Source organism: Leopardus geoffroyi, chromosome C1 (assembly GCF_018350155.1).
Source record: "Leopardus geoffroyi isolate Oge1 chromosome C1, O.geoffroyi_Oge1_pat1.0, whole genome shotgun sequence".
Classification (NCBI taxonomy): Eukaryota; Metazoa; Chordata; class Mammalia; order Carnivora; family Felidae; genus Leopardus; species Leopardus geoffroyi.
In genome coordinates this window covers 105,524,655-105,549,212 of record NC_059328.1, presented here as the reverse complement: position 1 = coordinate 105,549,212, position 24,558 = coordinate 105,524,655, and the positions used below count along the sequence as shown (strand labels likewise).

Sequence of the window (24,558 nt, the reverse complement as noted above, 5' to 3'; positions counted from 1 at the left end):
GTGGGCAATTTCACTGTTATGAAGCCCATGAATAATGAAGATTGACTATATATATAAAACAGTGAAAAATTTATATCCCATTCCTTTCCCCTAAAGGCTCAGATCCTTCCTCCTTAGAAGTAACCACTATTAAGAGTTTCTTGTATATCTTTCTAGAATTTATTATTCATATACAGGCAACTTAAACATATTTGTATGTTACTTTTTTATCATTATTTATTTATTTATTTATTTATTTTAGAAAGAGAGTGAGCATATAAGTCGGGGAGAGGGGCAGAGGGAGAAAGAAAGAGAGAGAGAATATCTTAAGCAGGCTCCAGCACGGAGCCCAGTGCAGGGCTTGATCTCATGACCCTGAGAATCATGACCTGAGCTAAAATCAAGAGTCAGCCATCCAATCGACTGAGCCACCCAGGTACTCCAAATTTTTTTTTTTAATTTTTTTTTCAACGTTTATTTATTTTTGGGACAGAGAGAGACAGAGCATGAACGGGGGAGGGGCAGAGAGAGAGGGAGACACAGAATCGGAAACAGGCTCCAGGCTCTGAGCCATCAGCCCAGAGCCTGACGCGGGGCTGAACTCACGGACCGCGAGATCGTGACCTGGCTGAAGTCGGACGCTTAACCGACTGCGCCACCCAGGCGCCCCCAAATTTTTTATTATTAATTTTGAAAGGGTCGAGACGATGCCACAGTGGCATAAGGATTATTGTGAACTAAAGACATTTTGAAAATCAATGGATGTGGGAAGAGGCTTTCTCTCCATTCCCTTTATTTTCCTAAAAGCAAAGCTTCCCAAAAGAATTCAACTGTCCTGAATCTCCTCCCAAGGAGTTTCACCACAGGGGAAGATTAACTCTTATAAAGACAAGAAGTCAGCACAAGTCAACACTGGATAAGAAATCACCTCAAGAGACATTGTTATAAAACTACCATATATCCCATCTATTCTCCTAAGGGCCCATTCATTTTTCCTAGAAGTCCTCTGTTCTCCCATAAGTGCCCCTCTACACCTCCCCATTACCTATTAAGATGGTATATAAACTCAAAAATCTAACTACATCCTTGAGTCACATTGCTTTGTGAACTCCTGTGCATATGTACATACTTACATTTGTTTTTCCCTCTTGCTAAGCTGTCTGTTGTCCATTAAAATTGCAAGCCCTCAACTACAAAATCTAAGAGGATACAGGAAGGGGTGCTTGGGTGGCTCAGTTGGTTAAGCATCTGACTCTTGGTTTCAGCTCAGGTTGTGATCTCACAGCTTTGTGAGTTTGAGCCCCACGTCCAGCTCTGTGCTGGCAGCTCAGAGCCTGCTTGGGATTCCTCTCTCTCTCTCTCTCTCTCTCTCATTCCCACTTTCATAGCCCCTCCCCCACTCATGCTGTCTCTGTCAGAATAAATACACTCAAAATTAAGATGATACAGAAAAATATTTTCCTCCCTAATAATTTCAAACAGCAAATGATAAATTGTACAAAAATTGATCCATGGGGCACCTGGGTGCCTCAGTCAGTTGAACACCCGACTCTTGATTTAGGCTCAGGTCATGATCTCATGGTTTGTGATAGAGCCCTGCATTAGGCTCTGTGATGTCAGTGCAGAGCCTGCTTGGGATTCTGTCCCTCTCTCTCTACTCCTCCTCAATTTGTGCGTGCATGTGTGCGCTCACTCTCTTTCTCAGAATAAGTAAATAAACACTTAAAAAAAATGATCCATGGTAGATAGATATGTGTATTTGGGCAGCACTTGTGTCATGTAACCAAGAACTCATCAATTTCTAGATAGCAAAAATGTTATGGTCTCTAAAGTAAGTACCAAGTAGCTGTCATCAAACAATTCAGAGGCACATTCAAAATGGTACTATGATTAACACCATGCATAACTGAAGGTCGTTTGTTTTATAGTATCTCTAAAAGCCTAACATCCCGTTCTCTTAACCAATATTTTTAAAATCAGTATTATTTTTAAATCAGTGATAATTCTTTTACCTGTCTCTTCTAGTATTAAACTTCAGATTTCTAATATATTTGTATACTATTTTTTTTTTTTAGTTTATTTATTTTGAGAGAGAGAGTGAGCAGGGGAGGGGCAGAGAGAGAGGGAGGGAGAGAGAGCCCCCAAGCAGACTCTGCATTGTTAGCATAGAACCCAGTGAGGGGACTCGATCACACGAACCATGAGATCATGACCTGAGCTGAGATCAAGGGTCAGACACTTAACTGACTGAGCCACCCAGGCACCCCTGTATTGCTATTTTTAATGGTATGTACTTACTATTATGGTAATCAATGTTTTAAATGTCTTGCCCCAACACCACCCACTCTCATCCTCAAAATATAGTCAGTGATCTAGTTGGTTAAATCAGTAACTACTGATTGCATTGAAGGAGTTCAGAACACAGAACCTCAAAACATGTTGCTGTGGCATACTGACTATGCTGCATTAAAAGCATTTGAAAAATAGCACCTGCAAGAAGGACATTCTGATTTTCCTTCTTTTTCTTAAAAGCAGGAGAGAAAATTCCCTCGTGAAAGATATCCTCCCTATATCAAAATGAAAGAGAAATTCTTGCCACCAAGGACACGAGGTCAAGGCCAAGATCAACCTGTACAAACAAACCTTGTTAACCTAACCCCATATCACGTCACTCAATGGCTCCAGCCAAAGCCCCTTTGCCTAGTCACATTTGCACAATTTAGTATTCTTTGTCCAATTCAGTATACAAGCATTCAACTTGATTCTTTAGGTCTTTACTTTTCATGTGAAGACTCCCAGATACGTGTAAAAAAGATGTAATTAAAACATGCACGTTTTCTCCTGTTAATCTGTCTTCTGTCAGTGAAATTCATAGGCCCAACCAGAGACCCTAAGAAGGGAAAGAGAAATTATTCCTCCCCTACAGCATTATTCCGATTCTGTGACTCAGGATGAGTCCGACTCTTGATTAAAAGTAAATTACCTGATTAAAATAATTGATTAAAAGTAAATATACTTTTTCATATTTCTTTTCTATAGTTGTTAATAACTCAGAAGTAAATTTAGGGGCACCTGGGTGGCTTATTCTGTTAAGCATCCAACTTTGGCTCAGGTCATGATCTCACAGTTCATGAGTTCGAGCCCGCATCAGGCTCTGTGCTAACAGCTCAGAGCCTGTAGTCTGCTTTGGATTCTCTCTCTCTCTCTCTCTCTCTCTCTCTCTCTCTCTGCCCCTCCCCCACTTGTGCTCTGTCTCTCCGTCTCTCAAAAACAAATATTAAAAACATTTTTTTAATGTAAATTTAACATGAAGCACCATATCATAAACCTAATGTGTCATCATTAGGTGGTGTCATGGCTCCCCCTCTGCCAAGGCTAAAATTAGTTGCAGTTTCAGGAAACCAAATTTACCTGGATCAGTTTTCTCATCTCTAAAATAGGTGTAACAGGGGCGCCTGGGTGGCTCAGTCAGTTAAGCATCTGACTGTTGATCCTGGAGTAGGCCATGATCTCAGGGTTCCTGAGTTAGACTCATGTCCAGCTCTGCACCGACAGTGTGGTGAGGAGTCTGCTTTGGATTCTGTCTGTGGGTCTGTCTGGCGCGCTCTCTCTCTCTCTCTCTCTGCCCCTCCCCCGCTCATGGTCAGTCGCTTTGTCTCTCTCTCCTCCTCTGTCTCAAAATGAATAAACTCTTTAAAAAAAATAAGTAAAATTGGAGTAATACTTATGTCTTCTTCACAAGGCTCTTAGAATAAGCGAAGTAGGAGAAAGAAGTGAATTTTGAAAGCCATTTGTAAACTTGACCTGTGAGAGAACTATAGAGCAAAATAATTACTAAACCAGGGGATTTGAATATTGAATTTGCGTGGGGCCAACGGGGAGCTTGAACTCATGATCCTGAGATCAAGCCCTGAGCGGCGATCAAGAGTGGAATGCTCTCGGACCGAGCCACCCAGGTTCCCCAGATACTGAATATTTTTCATTGAAAACAAGATTCTAGACTTCATTCCTCTAACTGACTTTGGGCAAATCTTTTCATCTTTTCATACAGACACATCTAAGTTAATGAATAATTATGAAATGTTTATACCGATAACACAATTTATTTGGTTATATAACAATTAGTAAACAATTTGTACTCTTCGACAATGTCCAACTACCTACCAGCTCTGATCGTGTTTGTAAATGCGACATTAACTACATTAGTAGCTATGCACTGTCCCCACCGACAGCGCAGCGGAAATAACTAAGTAGGCCACTGCAAGAGCAACTGGCTTCCTGAAGACACAGGAGACTAAGGTGGGAGTGCAATACATATGTGGTAGATCGAATAACAAAAGCAAAAGTTCGAAACCGATCGGAAATTAACAGGATTCATTAAATGACGGCCGAGAACACTTGGGTCACCGTAGGAAAGCTTTGTTATTTCGGGAAGCTTGGCACACGCCATTACTTAACGTTACCCTGCTGGCAATCGGGCCTTTCTCTGGCTGAGACGAGCTCTTCGGCCGGTTGGGGTTCCCAGCGCGCCTTGCGCGGCTCTTGGCGGGAAAGCGACGGTGGGGGGATCACACGGCCCTGTAAGCGCCTCCGCGGGCGACCGTTAAAGGAAGGCGCCTGCGCGTCAGGCGAAGCGCGCGCCGCGCGGTGCCAGGTTTCCCAGCGGCTGGCGCCCCTCAGACCTTACGTAATGTATTTGTTTTCTTTCCTGTTTGTTTGTCTTCTGCGTTTCAAGCTCTTTTTCTGTCGCTTCACAACTACTTTTAAGCTTCTTAAAGTCTTAATGGTGAAACGGGGCGGAAACGTGAGCCTGCTTCTTTTTCTCGAGAGGTTCGAGATTAGGTTAACTCCAGTGTCTAGTCCGGGCTTCTTTAGGGTCAATGACAGTAAAGCGTGTCCTCTGGGACCTCTTCCAGTGGAATTGTCTGCTTAAGACAAGGGAAACTGGAACCCCCAAATGAAACTTACGTGAAAATACCAGTTGTAATTGAGAAATCAGAATCAGCCAAGAAAGATCTGGAATATTTTCCATTCCGCTTTTTGGGGTGGTTCCGCAGAGTAGGACAATATATTTTTATACCCAGAGCTGGGCTGAATGAAGTTCAGTTAAGGAACCTGACTTGAATCAGTCGTTTGAAACTATAAATGTAAAAAAAAAAAAAAAAATTCTAAGATTATTTTAAAGAGTCTGGCAGGGGCCGTTTTCATACCTACCTAACTGTGCAATGTAGTCAGTACTCGAATACTGTGATTGATTTCTTTATGTAAACATTATTTACATGAAATTGATCACATAAAATTTATTTTTATTCACTTAAAGTTCTTTCTGACTTTACATGTAGCCAACTAGAATATTAGCGATACAAAAAAGATCTGAAGTTAAAGCTCACGTTTCTGTCACAAGGTTGAATTAAGGAAAAGACTTTCCCAGAAGATGGCCACTGCGCAATTACAGAGGACTTCCATGGTATGATTTCTTGTATTTAAAAATATTTTAATGTAGCTAATCTTATTGTTTCCTGGAGTCTTTTATGTTTAAAAGTTAGAGCCAACTGTTTGAAGGGTTTAATGAGATCAGGAAACTCCATGTTTTAAGAAAGGAAGGTATTTGCTAAACTATTTAGAATCCATGAAGAATTGTGTTGGATGTTTGATGCCTTGCATTAAATCACTGGTTCATATCCAATTCACACTAGGTGTTAATGAATGCTATTCTGTGGCTTTGATGAAATTATCATTCATAGCAGTCTAGTCCAAGGAAATGAATGTGCATGCCTCACAAAGATAAAATTCTCATCTTTGCAATGTTCTTGTGTTACAGGGTTATGTGTGTCAAATCTAGTTAGTAACTAAAGAGTTACTACAATCTATCATGTATTATGCACTTACAGACTGTTAACCTGCAAGAGGATGTTAAGAGGATTTTTAAGCACTTTTTGCATTTTACCTTTAGGCTGCTTCCCTGAAATCACTTTCGCCTCTTAGAAGCCACCCTGACTTTCTGGGTTAGAAATTCTATGGGAAAGTACCATGGTTCACCACTGTGGTTAGAAATTCTTTGGGAAAATACCATGCTGACGCAAAGTTAGATCTACCTGAAGTTTGGGAGGATGTTATTTTTAATAAATCTAAATAAAATGTTTTCATTTTCCTGAAATTTAGAGTGCATTGGTATTTCCCAATAAGACATCAACAGAGCAGCAGTCTTTAGTGTTAGTGAAGAGGCTCCTAGCAGTTTCAGTATCCTGCATCACCTATTTGAGAGGAATATTTCCAGAATGTGCTTATGGAACAAGATATCTAGATGGTAATGTAATGTTTACTTTTTGTTTCTTTCAACTTTGTTCATGTTGATTTTAAAACCTGCTTTAAACATGTTGTTTTTATTTTGGCTTGCTTTAAGACTGTATAAATTTTTGCCTAGAGATCTTTTTTTTTTTTTTTTTTTTAATTTTTTTTTTTTTTCAACGTTTATTTATTTTTGGGACAGAGAGAGACAGAGCATGAACGGGGGAGGGGCAGAGAGAGAGGGAGACACAGAATCGGAAACAGGCTCCAGGCTCTGAGCCATCAGCCCAGAGCCCGACGCGGGGCTCGAACTCACGGACCGCGAGATCGTGACCTGGCTGAAGTCGGACGCTTAACCGACTGCGCCACCCAGGCGCCCCTAGAGATCTTTTTTTAATAATAGCTTTAGTGAGATGAAATTCACATACCTGACAATTCACTCACTTAAAGTGCACAACTGAATGATTTTTAGTATATTCAGATTGGTGTGCAACCACTACCATAGCCAATTTTAGAACATTTCATCACCCCAAAAGGAAAGTCCATACTCACTAGTCATTCTCCCCTTCCTCCAACCTCCCAGTCCTCGGATTCCACCAGTCTGCTTTCTGTCTCTATGGATTTACCTATTCTGGACATTCCCCATAAATGGAATCATATAATATGTGGTCCTTTGTGACCAGCTTATTTCACTTATGTTTTCAAGATTCATCCGTATGGTGACATGAATCAGTCCTTCATTCTCTTTTATTGTTGACTAATATTCTATTATATAGAATGTTTATATTGATAAGCAAACATTGATGAATGTTTGTTTCAGTTGTTTACACTTTTTTGGCCATTATAAATAATGCCACATTGATGTACACATTTTTATGTGGACTAAGTAGTTTTTTTTTGTTTTTTTTTTTTTTCAACGTTTATTTATTTTTGGGACAGAGAGAGACAGAGCATGAACGGGGGAGGGGCAGAGAGAGAGGGAGACACAGAATCGGAAACAGGCTCCAGGCTCTGAGCCATCAGCCCAGAGCCCGACGCGGGGCTCGAACTCACGGACCGCGAGATCGTGACCTGGCTGAAGTCGGACGCTTAACCGACTGCGCCACCCAGGCGCCCCTGGACTAAGTTTTTAAAAAATATATTCAATACCTTTGGAAGCACTTAATCCTAAAATTTTTCCTTAGTTTCTCAAGTTTAATTTCACCTGACATTACTCTTTAATGATGAAGTTGGTAGGTAAAAACATTCTATTATTTATTGCTTTGTATAGTAGTACTATATGTTCTTGTGTTATTTTGGGAAGTAAAAATAATACAGCCTATTTATACTACAGTAATAATTCATTACCCAGCACATAGTGTGTACCTAATTTTGTGTGCCAACTATATGGTGGGCAATATGTTAAGGACTATGTTATGTATTACAGCTTGTTAATTCATATTACAGGCCTGTGAGTTAGCTATTACTCCTATTTTTCAGATAAGGAACCTGAGACAGAGACAGAGATCTTAGTCCTTACCATTGTATTACCTGTTGCTTCCTTGCAGGTCTCTATCTCTCACAGCCAGTTAACTTCTTGGCCTTTTACAAGAATTTAATTGGGATACGGGCCCATGCAAATACTCTAAAACTCTTGGATAATGATGGCGTGAAAGCATTATATCTAACTTTTAAGTATTCTATAGCTTTTAAAAATTACATTTTTTTTGCCCATCACATGTATCCTAATCATTTTGATGCCATTTTATAATAAGGATAAAAAGATTATTTATTTCGGGGCGCCTGGGTGGCTCAGTCGGTTAAGCGTCCAACTTCAGCTCAGGTCACGATCTCACACTCTGTGAGTTCGAGCCCCGCGTCAGGCTCTGGGCTGATGACCCAGAGCCTGGAGCCTGCTTCCAGTTCTGTGTCTCCCTCTCTCTCTGCCCCTCCCCCGTTCATGCTCTGTCTCTCTCTGTCTCAAAAATAATTAAACGTTAAAAAAAAAAAATTAAAAAAAAAAAAAAGATTATTTATTTCCATAAGACCTTTCTTCTTTTAAATTATGTTAATACCAATCATCTGGAAGTTCATTGCCATTGCATAATATATATCTAATACACAGCTGACGAAAATAATTTCACTTAAATTTCTAGGTGCTTGGGGTGCCTGGGTGGCTCAGTTGGTTAAGCATCTGACTCTTGATCTCAGCTCAAGTCTTGATCTCGGGGTCATGAGTTCAGGACCTGCGTTGGGCTCCGCCGTGGGCCTGAAACCTACTTAAAAAAATAAAATAAAATAAAATTTCTACTTGCTTACTAATCTTGAGTAGTTCTATATTTATATCATTTTGGTGTTTAGATCTTTGTGTGAAAATTCTGAGAGAAGATAAAAACTGTCCAGGATCTACACAGTTAGTGAAGTGGTAAGTAAAAGATTACCTAATGATATGAAATTATTTTTCTCTTAAATCACATTTTTTTTTTGTACCTTGGATACCTTTCATTGTTTAACCCAATTTTAGTAACTCCCCCTTTAACACTAGATACCATTTTTGCAGGTCTTTGGATCTTTGCATTAAATTTTTTCTTTAATTTTAAAGAAATTAAAATTCTGGCTCAATAGGTAGAGCATTTGACTTTTGATCTTGGGGTTGTAAGTTTGAGCCCTACATTGGGTGTAGAGATTACTTTAAAAAAATAAAATCCTAGGGGTGCCCGAGTGTCTCAGCCGGTTGGGCGTTTGATTCTTGGTTTCAGCTCAGTTCATGATCTCACGGTTCATGAATTCTAGCTCTCCATCAGGCTCTGTGCTGACAGCGCAGGGCCTAGTTGGGATTCTCTCTCTCCCTCTCTGTCTGCCCCTCCTCACCTGTCTCTCTCTCTCGCTCTCTCTCACACACACACACACACACACACACACACACACAGTGAATAAATAAACTTCAAAAATAAAATAAAATCTTAAAAAAAGGGAGCTTTTTTTTTTAAGTAAGCTCCTTGCCAAATGTGGGATTTGAATTCACAACCCTGAGATCAAGAGCTGGATGCTCCACAAACTGAGCCAGGCAGATGCCCCAAGAAGGGAGCTTTAATAAGAAAATTTTGTATTATTTAGTAATGAGATAATATGGAGACTTATTAAAAGAATTCTTTTCTGGAAAAGCATTCGGTCTAAAAATGAATATTTCATTATTTTTTAGGATGCTAGGATGCTATGATGCTTTACAAAAAAAATACGTAAGTCAGTATCTCATTGTCTTTTTTTCTACAGCTTATACTCTATAAATGTAACAGCAATAGCCACAAAGTAGAACATTAATTTAAACTAATTTGGGCATAGGCCAGCCCAAATTACTGAAAAGTTTGAACATTTGAATATTTTAAAGACTAATGTTCAACTCAATTTAAAGCTGATAGAATTAATGCTTAACAAATTTTGCCAAGCCAGTTTTAGTTAACACTTGGTTGTGTTAATAATAACACTTATTAACTTACAAAAACTTAATGAATTAAGAAAAACTCTTTTAAAATAGTTTATTAGTTTCACATGCCTTCTACAATTTTGTTTATACTAATAATTTAATAAATTGTTTCTTCATAAGAATTCAAAAATAAATTTCTGTGTAGTCTAGGTTAAATTGTCACAAATCGGGGGCGCCTGGATGGCTCAGTCGGTTGAGCAGCTGACAGCTCAGAGCCTGGAGCCTGTTTCAGATTCTGTGTCTCCCTCTCTCTGACCCTCCCCCGTTCATGCTCTGTCTCTCTCTGTCTCAAAGATAAATAAATGCTAAAAAAAATTTTTTTAAATTGTTACAAATCATAAATAGGTGAAATTTCGATTAATAAGGGTTTACTGTAGATTGTAAGCCTTTTTGTATACTTATGTTTATATTAACATATATAAAGAAGTCCATCTCTAAACAAAATGTAAAAAAGATATAATTTTATCCATGGTCACTAACCTCCCTTATTAAGGCATTAAGTATTTATTTTATTTATTTTTTTTTATTTTTTTTTCAACGTTTATTTATTTTTGGGACAGAGAGAGACAGAGCATGAACGGGGGAGGGGCAGAGAGAGAGGGAGACACAGAATCGGAAACAGGCTCCAGGCTCTGAGCCATCAGCCCAGAGCCTGACGCGGGGCTCGAACTCACGGACCGCGAGATCGTGACCTGGCTGAAGTCGGACGCTTAACGACTGCGCCACCCAGGCGCCCCAAGGCATTAAGTATTTAATACTCATTAAATATTAAGTGCCTGCTATGTGCTAGACACATACTCCAGGTAGGAGCTGGGTGAACTAACAGTGGTCAGCGAAACAAAGAGAGCCCTTTCTATAGTGGGAAAACAGTCAATAAAACAAGTAAATCAGATAATTTCCAATTGTGCTAAATGCCAATAAAATATTTAGAAAAAGTGTGTTGCAGGTGGAGAGGTGGGGTAACTTTCGATAGGATAGGAGCTTCTCTGAGTAGGTGCCATTTAAGCTGAGAATTGACTGAGAAGAAACCAGCCAGGTATTGACTTTGGGAGAGAATATTCCTGGCAGAAGAGCAAATACAAAGAGTTGAGGGAAGTTTAGAGAGTTCAAGGAACAAAAAGAAAGCGAGTGTGAATGGAATGCAATGAGCAGTGGGGGAGGAGGAGTCGTTTAGAGGAGCCTGGAGAGACAGGCAGGGCCAGAGCTTTCAGGACTATGTAGGTGAGGGGTTTGAATTATATTTTAGGTGCCATTTGAAGGTTTTGAGTAGAAATGTAACATCATTTAATTTACATTTTAAATTAAAAATCACTGTGGCTACTTTCAAGACAATATACTGTGGAAGGAGAACAAGATGGGAATCAAGGAGAGTGTTGCTTAGTCCGTTAATGCAGTACTGGTGAAAAATCACTGTGGCTTAGACCAAGAGGCAGAGAAGGAAATAAATGAAAAGATTCAGGGTATATTTGGCAGTAGAACTGATTCGACTTGTTGATAGATTGGTTGTGGAGTATAAGGAAAAGATCCAAATCAAGGATGACTCTTAGATTTTTGTCCAATTACTTTAGTGGGTGATTTCCTATGATTCTCTATTCCTCTGGTTTCCAAAGCTTCTTCCCTTTATTAAATGAACAGAGTCCTGAACTCTACTTTTCTCTTTTCAAAATTAGTTCTAACATTGGTAAGGTTTAATGTGTTATTTCATAATATATATTTTCCTTGTAACTGGCAGAAATACCCATGTTTGCTTAAGTCAGTGACATGAATTTCAACCTTTAGTAAGTCAACTAGAAATATCTATTTGGGGGTGCCTGGGTGGCTCAGTCGGTTAAGCATTGAACTCTTGATTTCAGCTCAGGTCACGATATCACAGTTGTGAGATTGAGGCCCACATTGGCTCAGATATGGGCATGGAACCTGCTTAAAATTCTCTCTCTCCCTCTGCCCCTCCCCCAGCTTGTGTGTGCACAGGTTTCTCAAAAATAAAAGAAAGAGAGATATTTGGGGCACTAGAGAAAGATACATAATGTATTGCTTTATATACATCATATTTTCTGCAAGGTTATTTCTTACTAGGAATAAATGTTGAAATAAGGCGAAGAATTCTTATGATCCATCATGAAAAAATATTTTATGGAGTAAAAGTAAGATTTTTGTTCTTTGTTATATTTCAGCTAAGGATGGTTGTTCTAGCTGTAAGTATTTTTAAATTGTATGTTCTTTTTTAAAGACGTCAAATTTGCCTTGCTTATTTAAATAACACTAAAACCAACAATTGATTATGTCACTTTATTCAAGTAAATGATCTATTCAGTGGGGGGGAAAGTAACAAATTAATATTTTGGGAGGTTATTTTGTATTTTGTTTTGCTGAATCCATTTAATAGTTTCATCTAAATATCCAATTTAGTTCTCCTTGAATACTTAGCCTTATATAAATAACTCAATTATAAATTATTTTTAAATAGGTATACACCAATCCAGAAGACCCTCAGGTAGGTGTACTTAGGTTAGTAAAGAAACATGATATCTTTAAAATCTAAAAATAACATAAAATTATAATAATATCCTATGCTTTTACTTGTGCTTTAATCAATACACTTTCACATATATGTTCACATTTGAACCATTTGAACCTCGTAAAGGCCTTTTGAGGTAAGACAAGGCTTGTATTGTTATCTTTAAACAGATTAATACACTTACTACCAAAGAGACTGTGTGACTGACCCTTGGCCACTAAGCCAAAAACCAATAGAAATAACCTAAAACTCCTGATTTCTGCTTCAATATAATATTCTTTTCATGGAATTTTGAAAGAGGTTGAATTTGACAAAAATAAGATACTTAACACTTGCACTTTGGATATTCATCCCAATTCAGTCACATCCACCTGTTCATCTGACAATTAAAGAAGGTATTACAAGAAATGACAGAGAAAACCAAACAAGAAACAAAGGGGGAAAATCTGTTGAGTGCCTACTATTATTAGGCTCTGTTCCTTGAAGCTTTATATGCATTATCTCATTTATTCATCATAACCTTCATGGGGTAACTACCATTATCATCTCCACTCTAGATAAGGAAACCTAGATACAAGGTTTCTTGCCAGAGATCACAGTGGCAGAACAAGAATTTGGACCTAAGAAGTCCAGTTCATGACCTTGGTGCTTAACCATTGCACAGTAGCTGTTATAGTGTTCCATTCAGTCATGGAGAAGCAGCTGTTTTTAAAAAGAAAGAGCTAATCCCCATTCCTATGTGAGCACTGAAATACAAAGAAAGCAATTAAAAAAAAAAAAAAAGCTTCGAGAGGGCTGGCAGTGTCTTTTCTTTGATACTCATGCCTGCAGTTAATGCTTAATATATGTCCATGGTGACAAAAATCACGTAAGCAAATGTTGTGAATTAGTTGATTGTTCGGAAACTAACTGCTCAGAAAATATTCATTTAGTTTCAGATGTTTTATATAGTTGAACATTTTTTACTTTCAGTAAAAGAGCAACTTTGTTGATTCACTAATATTTATTGAATGTTGGCATGCCAGGCAGTTTATTAAGTGCTGTGTATAAATTATCCTGTTTGTCAAATATTCATAACCACCAATGAGATAGGTACTATTTTCAACCCCTTTTATTAGTTGGGGAAACTGAAACTTAGGTTTAAATGACTTGCTCTTAGTTACAGTATAGCAAGGATTTAAGCCCTGTGCTTGAGCCATTCTGCTAGAATTAGAGATAATGCTGCCCCTCTCACCTATCTGCTAAGGAGTTCCTTTCTGATATATATGATATCCATTGCAATTAGTAGGGGAATGACCATCTCTCCAAGACTGAAGCACCAAATCCCAAACCAAAGGAATTATTAGGATTTGAAGATTTCAGTGGACCAATAAGGGTTAACATGGCAGAAAAATTACTAAATCAGCATGAAGAGTCATAGAAAAGCTGTATGTAGCTACTTGGCTGCCAGTACTGTAAATCAGATACATAACTGCAATGTTTTCTATTTAAGACAATTTCAGAATGTTACCAATTTAAGTTCAAGTACAGTAATAATGGACCAGTCATGGACTTCATAAGGTATGGTTTTATAGTTTTCTTTTTGTATTACGGATTACCACTTATTCATATTAATACTATATTGCTAAACTTCAGAAGTACTGAAGTACTTCTGAAATGTCTCAAACACCCCCAATTAACCATCCAGGAGTGGCTGTAAAAACATCCTTTGAGTAGCTGCAAGCCCAAATTCTGTGGCTTATTTTAATTGTGAAACAGAGCCAAAGGGTAGGAAAGCTGTTGTATGCTTGAGTGATTAGAAATGTAATTAAAATCCATCACTTGTTTCCTTTAAACATCTTATATAAAATGCATATTAAATAAAATTATTAGTTTATACTGTTATTAATAATGATATTGATGATATTAAATCTTTCATAATAGTGACATCAAAACACATTTATGGTAACTTTCAACTTAAAAACTTAATGCTGTAATAGGAATAAGAATCTCAAATAGTAAAATATGAAGTTACTAGAAGCCATACATGTCATAAAAGAAATTCATGTGTGATTCTCTTGTAGTAAAAACCAAAGCAACGATTCCAACATGTCATCTGCTGACACCAAGAAAGCAAGTATTCTCCTCATTCGCAAGATTTATATTCTAATGCAAAATCTGGGACCTTTACCTAATGATGTTTGTTTGACTATGAAACTTTTTTACTACGATGAAGGTACTATTTGTAACACGTCCTCTTGTTACCTGTATGTTTTAGTATTGAAACAATTGGTTTCCATCCTAACTGATTTTAAGACCTAAATTGTAATATATTTTTTGAAATTATAAAATTTTCATTTAATGTAAGTATTTGAAAAAGAAAGATTAGAAAAAATAGACTTTCAAATGTATATAAGCTTCTCCAGCGATATGAACATACCCATATGAGGTACAACCTCACTCATAATTAAAGAAATAAAAAGTGAGATGCTACTTTTCACTTACCAGAGCAGTAAAACTTGTAAACCATTTCTTGGCAAGGGTGTGAGGGAAAAGTAGGCACTTTTATAAATTCTCAAGGGAATGTATGTAGGTGCAAGAGTTTTAGAGGACGTTTTGGCAGTATCAGAATTTTAGATGCACATTCTCTTTAATCCAGAAATTCTATACCTAGAAAAGTGTCTTGGGAATATATTTAACACAAACATGCAAGGTTATATGTTTATAAGGATACCATGCAAGCTATTATAGAGAATGTGCTAGGGCACCTGGGTGGCTCAGCCAAGCATCTGACTCTTGCTTTTGGGCCAGGTCATGATCTTGTGGTTTTGTGAGTTCAAGCCCTGCACTGGGCTCTGGGCTGACAGCTTGGGGCCTGCTTGGGATTCTGTCTCTCCCTCTCTGCCCCTTCCCCACTCACGCTGTCTCTCTCAAAATAAATAATAAGCTTAAAAAAAAAAATGTGCTGATTAAGTTAATTTATCCAAGAAATAATACAAATGGATTAAAAAGAAAGGTTAAAAACACCTAGGTATAGAACAGTATGATCTTATTTGTGTTTTGTTAAGGATATATACATATGTGACATATATATTTTACATGCATAATATCTTCTAGAAGAACATAAAGCAACAATAGTAATAACAACTAACATTTATTGAATACTTAGAATGTGCCAGTTTTAGTCTGAGTAGTTTATATACTTTAATTCATCTAATACCCACAATTACCCTATGGGGTAGATACTATTATTTTCCGCATTTCATAGGTGAGAAAACCAAATCAGGGATGATAAATAATTTATTCAAAGTCATACAGCCAGTCAAGTGAAGAAGAAAAAAGGTTGCCTTTCTATACTATTTGAAATGTTTTCAATCTTTGTATGTTATTATTATTATATTATGTTCTCTTCAGTTTCATAAACTTCATAGTTTATACTTTTTGCAGTTACACCCCCAGATTACCAGCCTCCCGGTTTTAAGGATGGTGATTGTGAAGGAGTGATATTTGAAGGGGAGCCTATGTACTTAAATGTGGGAGAAGTTCCAACACCTTTTCACACCTTCAAAGTAAAAGTGACTACTGAAAAAGAACGAATGGAAAATATTGATTCAGCTATTTTATCACCAAAACAATTAAAAACACCACTTCAGAAAATTCTCATGGACAAAGATGATCGAGAAGATGAACAGGAGCATTATATAAGTGTCAGTACATTTTAAAGAGTTATAAAGTACCATAGTAACAAATGTTTGACTCAATTCTAAAGACTAATAGTTCTCGTTAATATTTGTATAAATATTGTATTATAATCATAAACTCAAGGTTGATCTGGACCGTAAGAAAGGTATAGGCTTTTCATTTTAAAACTCTTTATCTTGGTGCAAACATTATTCTCAGAAATTTAAAGCACAGCTATTCTGGGAATCCTGAGTGGTTCAGTCGGTTAAGTGTCCAACTTCTGCTCAGATCGTGATCTCACAGCTCATGAGTTCGAGCCCCGCATTGGGCTCTGCAGCTGACAGCTCAGAGCTTGGAGCCTGCTTCAGATTCTGTGTCTCCCTCTCTCTGCCCCTTCCCGGCTCATGTTCTGTCTCCCTCTCCTTCAAAAATAAATAAACATTAAAAAAAAAATGTTTAAAAGAAACAACTATTCTGAATGAAGTCCTGGAGGCCCAGCCACTCACCACTTCAACTACCCTCATAGTGTACTCTGAGGAAACCCCTTGGTCTGGAGCAAAATTTGCAATCCACTGAAATACTCCAATCCCCCAACTAATGTTGGAATCCTTCCTACAACACCCTTACTAGATGCTCATTTAAACCTGTGCTTGAATTCATTTGGGGCCTGCAAAATCACTGTCCTAAAGCAGGCTGGAAGTTCCTAGAAGGCAGGAAAAGTGTCATTCATCTTTGTAATCCTCCAGTGCCTACCAGACTTAGGTTTACTGTGTACATTCTCAGTTTTGAATAGAAGTATGCTAGAAGTATAAGAAGTATAAATAGAAATATAAAAAAGGCCTTTTTTTATTGTTACCTTACTCCCAGAAAATCTTCCACATTAACATGATTGTAATTTAATGTAATCTTTGTTGTTTTGTCTTATCTCATTTAATTCTAAATTATGATCTTAGTACTTATATATAGAGACTGACTTTTCTGATTTAGGCTCTGCCACATCCTTACAAGTAGAAAATTCAATTTTCAGTTTAGTCAAAGAAAAAGTCTTCTCAAAACCTAAATCCCAGTCTTGCTTTATAAACAAATAATGCTGGGATTTATGTAGCATTCTTTAAAATATTTAAAGCTCTTTGACATATGTCACAAAAAAATGTATAATTATAAAGTAGACATTAAACTTGTTGCTATTTCTACCGTACCATGACTGATCTATTCTTCACTAACTTCCTGAAGAGGATTGGGGCATATTCAGTGTGTGCTAACATATGTATAGAAATTCCAGAGATATGGGCGCCTGGGTGGCTCAGTTAGTTGAGCGGCCGACTTCGTCTCAGGTCATGATCTCGCAGTTCGTGAGTTCGAACCCCACGTTGGGCTTTGTGCTGACAGCTCAGAGCCTGGAGCCTGCTTCGGGTTCTGTGTCTCCCTTTCTCTCTGCCCCTTCCCCGCTCATGCTCTGTCTCTGTCTTTCAAAAATGAATAAACGTTAAAAAAATAAAAAAAAGAAATTCCAGAGATACAGCAATGATGCTTGTGTAAACATGTCTAACGCAGTGCCCTCCGACAATAGTAAGAACTAAGGATTCTTAGAGCCATTATGTATTTTTGAGAAAGTTGTATATTTGTTCTTAAAGCAACCCTGCCAAAAAGAGTAGTAGTTTTTACTTTGGATAAATGTTGTACCTTGTTATAGTAATTATAGGACTTTATTTCTAGCAAACGTAAGGTAGTTATACTGTTATGTTATATTTAACCTTCATAAAACAAATTTGTTCATAAATACTTTGCCCAGTTGTTTTAATTTCTTTTCAAAATGTGTCCATTTTTTTTATTCATGTAATTATGTAGGATGATTTTGACATTGAAACTAAAATGGAAGAGCAGAAAAAAAACCCTGGATCTTCTGAACTTGGAGGTAAGAAGTTAATGAAAATGTAGATTGATTCACTTCCAATTCTATTTCATACCATTTTAACTCTTTTTTTTTTTTTTAAACAGAATCAAGTTCAGTTTGTGAGGAAGATGAAATTATGAGATCTAAGGAAAGTCCAGATCTTTCGATTTCTCATTGTCAGGTATAAATTTGATAATTCATCTCACTTTTAACTTGCTTTTTTTCCCCCAAAAGACTTGCTTATATAGTTATCTAGTTATTTTTCAGGTTTTGTTATTATATTCAAGGTCTTTTAGGATAAAATTAGGTCTCAAGAATGCTTTTTAACAAAACTTGAAAAGTATATATTGCAAAGTTTTGAATTTTTGTGGATTTATTTAGTAGTAAACCTAAATATTGTTCATAGAATCTCAGAATTTCAGCTAGAGAGAATCTTAAGCAATTATTCTACCACCTTTTGTGCTTACAAATGGAGTATATAATACATTTTTATTGCCTTGAGAAGACGTGTTTAATTTTGTTTTCCGTAGACAGTAAAATCTTGATATAACATTTAGATAAAAAGAACTTGAAAATAATGGGACTGAGTATTGTCCACCTTCCTCTTCACATCTCCTTTCTCCAATGAGGGTAAGCTAAAGTTCTTATCTTCTGGAAGAGTAGTATAGTGCCCAATGACCATTTGGGACTTTTTCAGTTCAGTGAATGATCGACTGTATACAGGGTCAGTTTCATTATTTTTACCTTTACATTTTTTGTGACAGTAAGAACCATTCAAAATTATTGGTTTTCATTAAGATAATACCCTAGATTTTATGTTACTGAATTTTAGAGCCTAGTATTATGTTATGGAAAGTTTTTATTATGTTATATGATTTTGTGTAATTATTTTCTTTTCTAGTTTGAACAGTTAGTCAGTAAAACATCTGAACTTGATGTATCTGAAAGCAAAACAAGAAGTGGAAAAATCTTTCAGAATAAAATGGTAAGTGTCTCTTTAGATTTGTTTTCCATTTTAACCTTGTAATTTTTCCCCACGTGTGAGTTTATTTTGCTTCTTAATCCTTTCTTTATTGGACCAATATTTAGTAAGCGCCTATTATGTGTCAGGTACTTTTACTAGGTGTTGGAGATATAACATGAATAACACATTGTTCCTACTCTTAGCTAAAAGTTTAGTTACTGGAGCAGTGATATAGGGCCACGGTAGCAGTCTGAGTAGGCTACATGGAGGCACAAAGGAAAGAATGGTTACTTTGATTGAAGGTGCATGAAAGAGGAGAATTCAGGAAAGGCTTTGAGAAATGACACTATCATCCAGTCTCCCAAGGAGATTTCCTAGAATGCCAAAATATTCTCATGTTCTATCTTGTAAATGGATTGTCTTGTTAATGAGACATAAAAATTAATGTTTTGTACATATTTTGCATAAAATGAATCTCATGTTTTTAAGGAAAAACCCACTGCTTTATTTTAGTTTTCTATTTTTATTAAATGGAGATTTATATTTTATTTTAAACCTTTAAGTTACTCAAATGTTCAGGTATGAAGAAAAACCATTCTATAAAATATTATATCCAAACTCAGGAAACAAATAGCACGCCCTAACAGTATATTGGCATTTCTTCCCAACTCCTCATTCAGTGACATCATGTTGATAGCTTAAAAGTGGAGATGATGAGAATATCCACAGCATGGAAATCTGCAAAGGCCTCAACTCAGGATTCGTTACTCCTAGAGAACTGGTTGTTAAACATTTACCAGCACACCATTGATTATAATGCCATTTTTAGGTGTTCTTTTTTCTACATTCTTTTTTTTTTTTTAAGTTTTTATTTTATTTTTTTAGTAATCTCTTTCTCCAACTCAGGGCTCAAACTCATGACCCCAAGATCAAGAATCATGTGCTCTTCCAACTGAGCCAGCTAGGTGCCCCCTTTTCCATATTCTCAGTAGGAAGTTAAAACTGGCAGAAGGCAGCATGCAAACTAATATGCTGATGAAAGCAAAAGATAAAAAGTTTCAAAAGTTAGTACCCCTAGCAGCAAAATGGTCTTCTAAGCAGCTTCTACTTAAGATGAGTATCCTTTACTAGGATATAGGGAAAAAAGCGAGAGTTAAAAAAAAAAATTATTAGGCAGGATTTCCTTGTAATGTGACATTAAGACACTTTAGGTGCATAAATTCACTTCTAAAATTGCCCGTGTTGGGGCGCCTGGGTGGCTCAGTCAGTTAAACATCCAACTTCGGCTCAGGTCATGATCCTGCAGTTCATGAGTTCAGACCCTGCATCAGGCTCTGTGCTGACAGCTCAGAGCCTAGAGCCTGCTTCAGATTCTGTCTCTCTCTCTCTCTCTCTCTCTCTCTCTCTCTGCCCCTACCCCCCTTCATGCTCTCTCTCTCTCTCTTTCAAAAATAAATATTTTAAAAAATAAAATAAGAAATAAAATTGCTCATGTTTTTGTATATGAACTCTCTGCCAAAGTATTGCTGCTTTTGAGAATCATGACTGCATTATTACTAGAAAAGGGCAAGAAATGAAAATATTTAATTGTATATACATTAAGGAAGCTACATGGAAAAGTACACTTCCCACATCAGAAAATATGCATGTCTGGGGCGCCTGGGTGGCTCAGTCGTTTGGGCATCCAACTTCGGCTCAGATCATGATCTCCTGGTTTGTGAGTTCAAGCCCCACCTTGGGCTCTGTGCTGACAGCTCAGAGCCTGGAGCCTGCTTCGGATTCTGTATCTCCCTCTGTCTCTGCCCCTCCCCCACTCATGCTCTCAAAAATGAATAAACGTTAAAAAAGTTTAAAAAAAGAAAAGAAAAGCATGTCCTTTTAGAGAATAGTAATATGACAGCTAACAATTTGTCGTCGTCCAATATTCATTTTAAAAACTGCATAGATAGGGGCACCTGGGTGGCTCAGTCAGTTGAGCATCGACTTTTTTTTTTTTTTAACGTTTATTTATTTTTGAGAGACAGAGCACGAGAGGGGAAGGGGCAGAGAGAGAGAGAGAGAGAGGGAGACACAGAATCCGAAGCAGGCTCCAGGCTCTGGGCTCAAACCCACAAAACGTGAGATCATGACCTGAGCCAAAGTCAGATGCTTAACTGACTGAGCCACCCAGGTGCCCCAAGCGTTGACTCTTGATTTTGGCTTGGGTTGTGATCCCAGGGTCACGAGACAGAGCACTGCATCGGGCTCCATGCTGAGCACTGGAGTCTGCTTAGGATTCGTCTCTCCCCCTGTCCCTCTCCCTGGTTCACACACTTTCTCTTTCTCTCTCTCAAAAATAAAATAAAAACTGCATAGATAGCATTGTTTACAATAGCCAAAGGTGGAAAAAAACTATCTATCAATAGACAAAATGGATAAACAAAATGTAGTATATCCATACAATGGAATATTATTCAGTCATAAAAAGGAATGAAGTACCCATATATGCTTCAACCTGAATAAACCTTGAAAACATGCTAAATGAAAGAAACCAGTGATAAAAGTCCACATATTATTTGATTCTACTCATATGAAAGTCCAGAGTAGGAATTTCTATAGAGACAGAATAGAATGTCTCAGAGCTAGTGGGAGAAAGGGGGAATAGGGAAGTGATTAGTATACTCTACATTTAAAGAAACCAGGTATCCTATCTTAGTCGGAAATAGGTACACTATGTATAATTTTAAAAAGAAAGAAGAGAAGGAAGGAGGGAACAAACAAACAAACCTCAGCATTTCTTTTTGGAGTGATGAAGTATTCTAAAATTGACTGCAATGATGGTTGCACAACTCTGAATATAATTAAAATTAATGAACTGTATGCTTTTTAAAATAGATGAACTGTATATTATCTGAATTATATCTCAGTTATATCTCAGGAAAGCTTTTTTTAAAAACTGCATATAGTTAGTTGCCTCTTGTTTTTCAAGTGTTTGTTATTCTTTGAGAAATAACCAATTGATGATTATTCTGTCTTTGTGGAGGCTAATGGAAATCAGCCAGTAAAATCTTCTAAGGAAAATCGGAAGAGAAATCAACTCAAATCTGGGAAAACAGTAAGTTTTATGATAATATACAAGTTGAAAAAAATGGCAAGTATCAAACTATCATTACTATAGATTAAACTTTAAATGCTAAATATGATAATATTCCTGGATATTACCTCAGAGTACTGATATCCAAATCTTGTGTATAAATTGGTTCTAAAAAATGAGGTGATTTTAAATAAGGTGTGCTATGGTTGTTTATTAATTTTTTCCATGTAAATATATACTGATTTCATCAATGATTTGAAATAGTTGGAGGAATCTATAAAATAAAAATCAGTGTGTCCAGAAAAATATGAATAGAATGAGAAAATTAAATATGAATAAATATGGTAGAATGAGAAAATATAAGAATTTTTAGGCCATTTTATTTATGTAGAGCTAACCATTTTATTTATGTAGAGCTAAAATTGGGCCAGAAATTTGATCTGAGCTTCCTAGAGATCAAAAATGAAGTAGAAATAAGATAAGTTACCAAATCAACTTGTTCCCTAAAAATATAGCATCTCCCCTCAGTACCTTAGGGGAAAGAAAAATTTTCCTGACCTAAATTTTTTAACAGTTGTTTCATATTTGGGACCTTATTGTGTACCAAGTCAGATCATATGTTTGCCATTTCTGAGATAAATATTTGTATTTTCAACTATAACTTTTAGTATTATTAGTAGGTTAAAATTAGACCACTGAATACATAAGACTGCTTTAAAGGGGTAATCTCAAAAATATAGTTAATAGTATTTTTAATTTACATATCTTAAGAAGGGAATGAAATAACCTGATACTTCATTAATATATTAAGTTGTCTGACTTTTCCCAATGTATTAAGCCTTGATTTTTTTTCAAAATCATTCAATTTGTATCATTAGTGAGGTGGGGTTTTGTTGTTGTTGTTGTTGTTGTTGTTGTTGTTGTTTTCCAGAAAAATCAAAGTTGAGTAACTCAGGGAATACTTTCAGGAATTTCCCTAATTTGTCCTCCTATTCATTCAAGATTATACATTGAATGTCTAATAGCTATCAGGCACTGCTAAGTACCAGGAATACAAAAAAAGAAAACATGATTTAAACCTTACATGGTGCCAAGGTAGAATGTTTTTCTGTCTGCAGCTCATTAAATCTTTTTCCCTCTTATCCCTCCAAAATATTTTGAGGACATAATGTTAGATCTTTCTGATTTCTCCAACAGCCCTAATGAAGACCTTACATTTTACAAGTGTGTACTTTCAGCAGCCATCAGAAGATATAAATATATCAGTAATAAAATTTACCCTACTTTATTTGTTTGTTTGTTTGTTTGTTTATTTATGTTTAAGAAATCTTTACACCCAGTGCGGGGCTCGAACTCACAACCCCAAGATCAAGAGCGGCATGCTCCTTGGACTGAGCCAGCCAGGTGCCCCAACTTTACCCTACTTTTAAACAACTCAGATATACTATCTTAGTAGGAAATAGTTACACTACGTATACTTTTAAAAAGAAAGAAGGCAAGGAAGGAACAAACAAACTTCACAGATATGAAAAAATTTAAAATTAAAAACATGTAAACTGGAAAGTATCCTTGTTTTCTTTTGACAGGTCCTTCATCACTTTGATACTTCTAGTCAAGAGTCAGTGCCAAAAAGAAGAAAGTTTAGTGAACCAAAGGAACATATATGAAAATTAATTCTTCTGCATGTTTGCAAAGTTCTCAACATTTAAACTAAAGGACACTGTATTACTATTTTAATGTGTATTTGCCCTACCTGTGAAAAATTATATATGGTCTTAAGCAGTTAGTACACTAAAATGAATTTTTAGGTGACTATCATATTATCTGAGACAATCCAAGAGAACTTTTGTGTAAAATCAAAAGTACCAATGTCATAATTGATTTTGTTCATCATCTGTTCAATATTGATCTATCTTACATTTTGATGAATACTGCTTTTAAACGTATATTAACTTTTAAGTCAATTTTAAAAACGTTTATTTTGTTACTAAATTTTGGTAGGAATTTACTTTTTACTTACGTTAAAACTATACCACTTAACTGTTTGTCACTGTCATTAAAACCGTATTCTTCAGTACTTTGACTACTGAATAGAGTGTATTAACATGGTAATATATAACATACCATTAAAAATTGGTTATCTTTTTAACATTTTTGTACTTGAAGACAAAAATGAGGACTGATTTTTAAGGTCTGGCATTTTTGGCAGCATAAATAAAATATTGTTCAGCATCTAGACTCTTTCATGGCTTCTAATTTTTATTTAGCAGAAGATGTTTAGGCACTAATTCTGTGATCATTTTGGTAGATGATACTTTGCAAGAGTTGAGCACACTTCCCAGAATCTTTTTTTTTTTTAATTTTTTTTTCAACGTTTATTTTATTTATTTTTGGGACAGAGAGAGACAGAGCATGAACGGGGGAGGGGCAGAGAGAGAGGGAGACACAGAATCGGAAACAGGCTCCAGGCTCTGAGCCATCAGCCCAGAGCCTGACGCGGGGCTCGAACTCCTGGACCGCGAGATCGTGACCTGGCTGAAGTCGGACGCTTAACCGACTGCGCCACCCAGGCGCCCCAACACTTCCCAGAATCTTTAAGTGGTCGTATGAAAGATACTGTGCTTTTAGTGAGAAACCTGGGACCTGGTTTCAGCTTTGACCGTTTCCTTTGCCTTAGAAAAGGAAGACTTAAAACTTGGTCTGTTTGCTTCTTGCAGTT

General features: G+C 36.7%; 1 protein-coding gene across 5 annotated transcripts; it reads left to right on the top strand.

The window, feature by feature from the left end:
• Positions 1-3,667: 3,667 nt before the first annotated feature.
• On the top strand, positions 3,668-24,075 carry HORMAD1 (HORMA domain containing 1). 5 transcript variants are annotated; one of them, XM_045479084.1, is made up of 15 exons: positions 3,668-4,666; positions 5,384-5,446; positions 6,142-6,286; positions 8,608-8,671; positions 9,449-9,485; positions 11,905-11,925; positions 12,198-12,224; positions 13,741-13,808; positions 14,312-14,463; positions 15,675-15,934; positions 17,757-17,823; positions 17,907-17,983; positions 18,704-18,787; positions 21,789-21,860; positions 23,426-24,075. In XM_045479084.1, exons 1-15 carry the CDS (start codon positions 4,361-4,363, stop codon positions 23,504-23,506), a joined length of 1,524 nt encoding a protein of 507 aa, XP_045335040.1. In that variant the 5' UTR covers positions 3,668-4,360; the 3' UTR covers positions 23,507-24,075. The 5 variants fall into 5 exon arrangements, with proteins under 5 accessions (XP_045335040.1, XP_045335041.1, XP_045335045.1 ...); XM_045479089.1 differs by having other exon boundaries at positions 4,582-4,666; positions 5,322-5,446; XM_045479087.1 differs by lacking the exon at positions 3,668-4,666 and adding an exon at positions 4,699-4,809.
• The last annotated feature ends 483 nt before the right edge of the window (positions 24,076-24,558 follow it).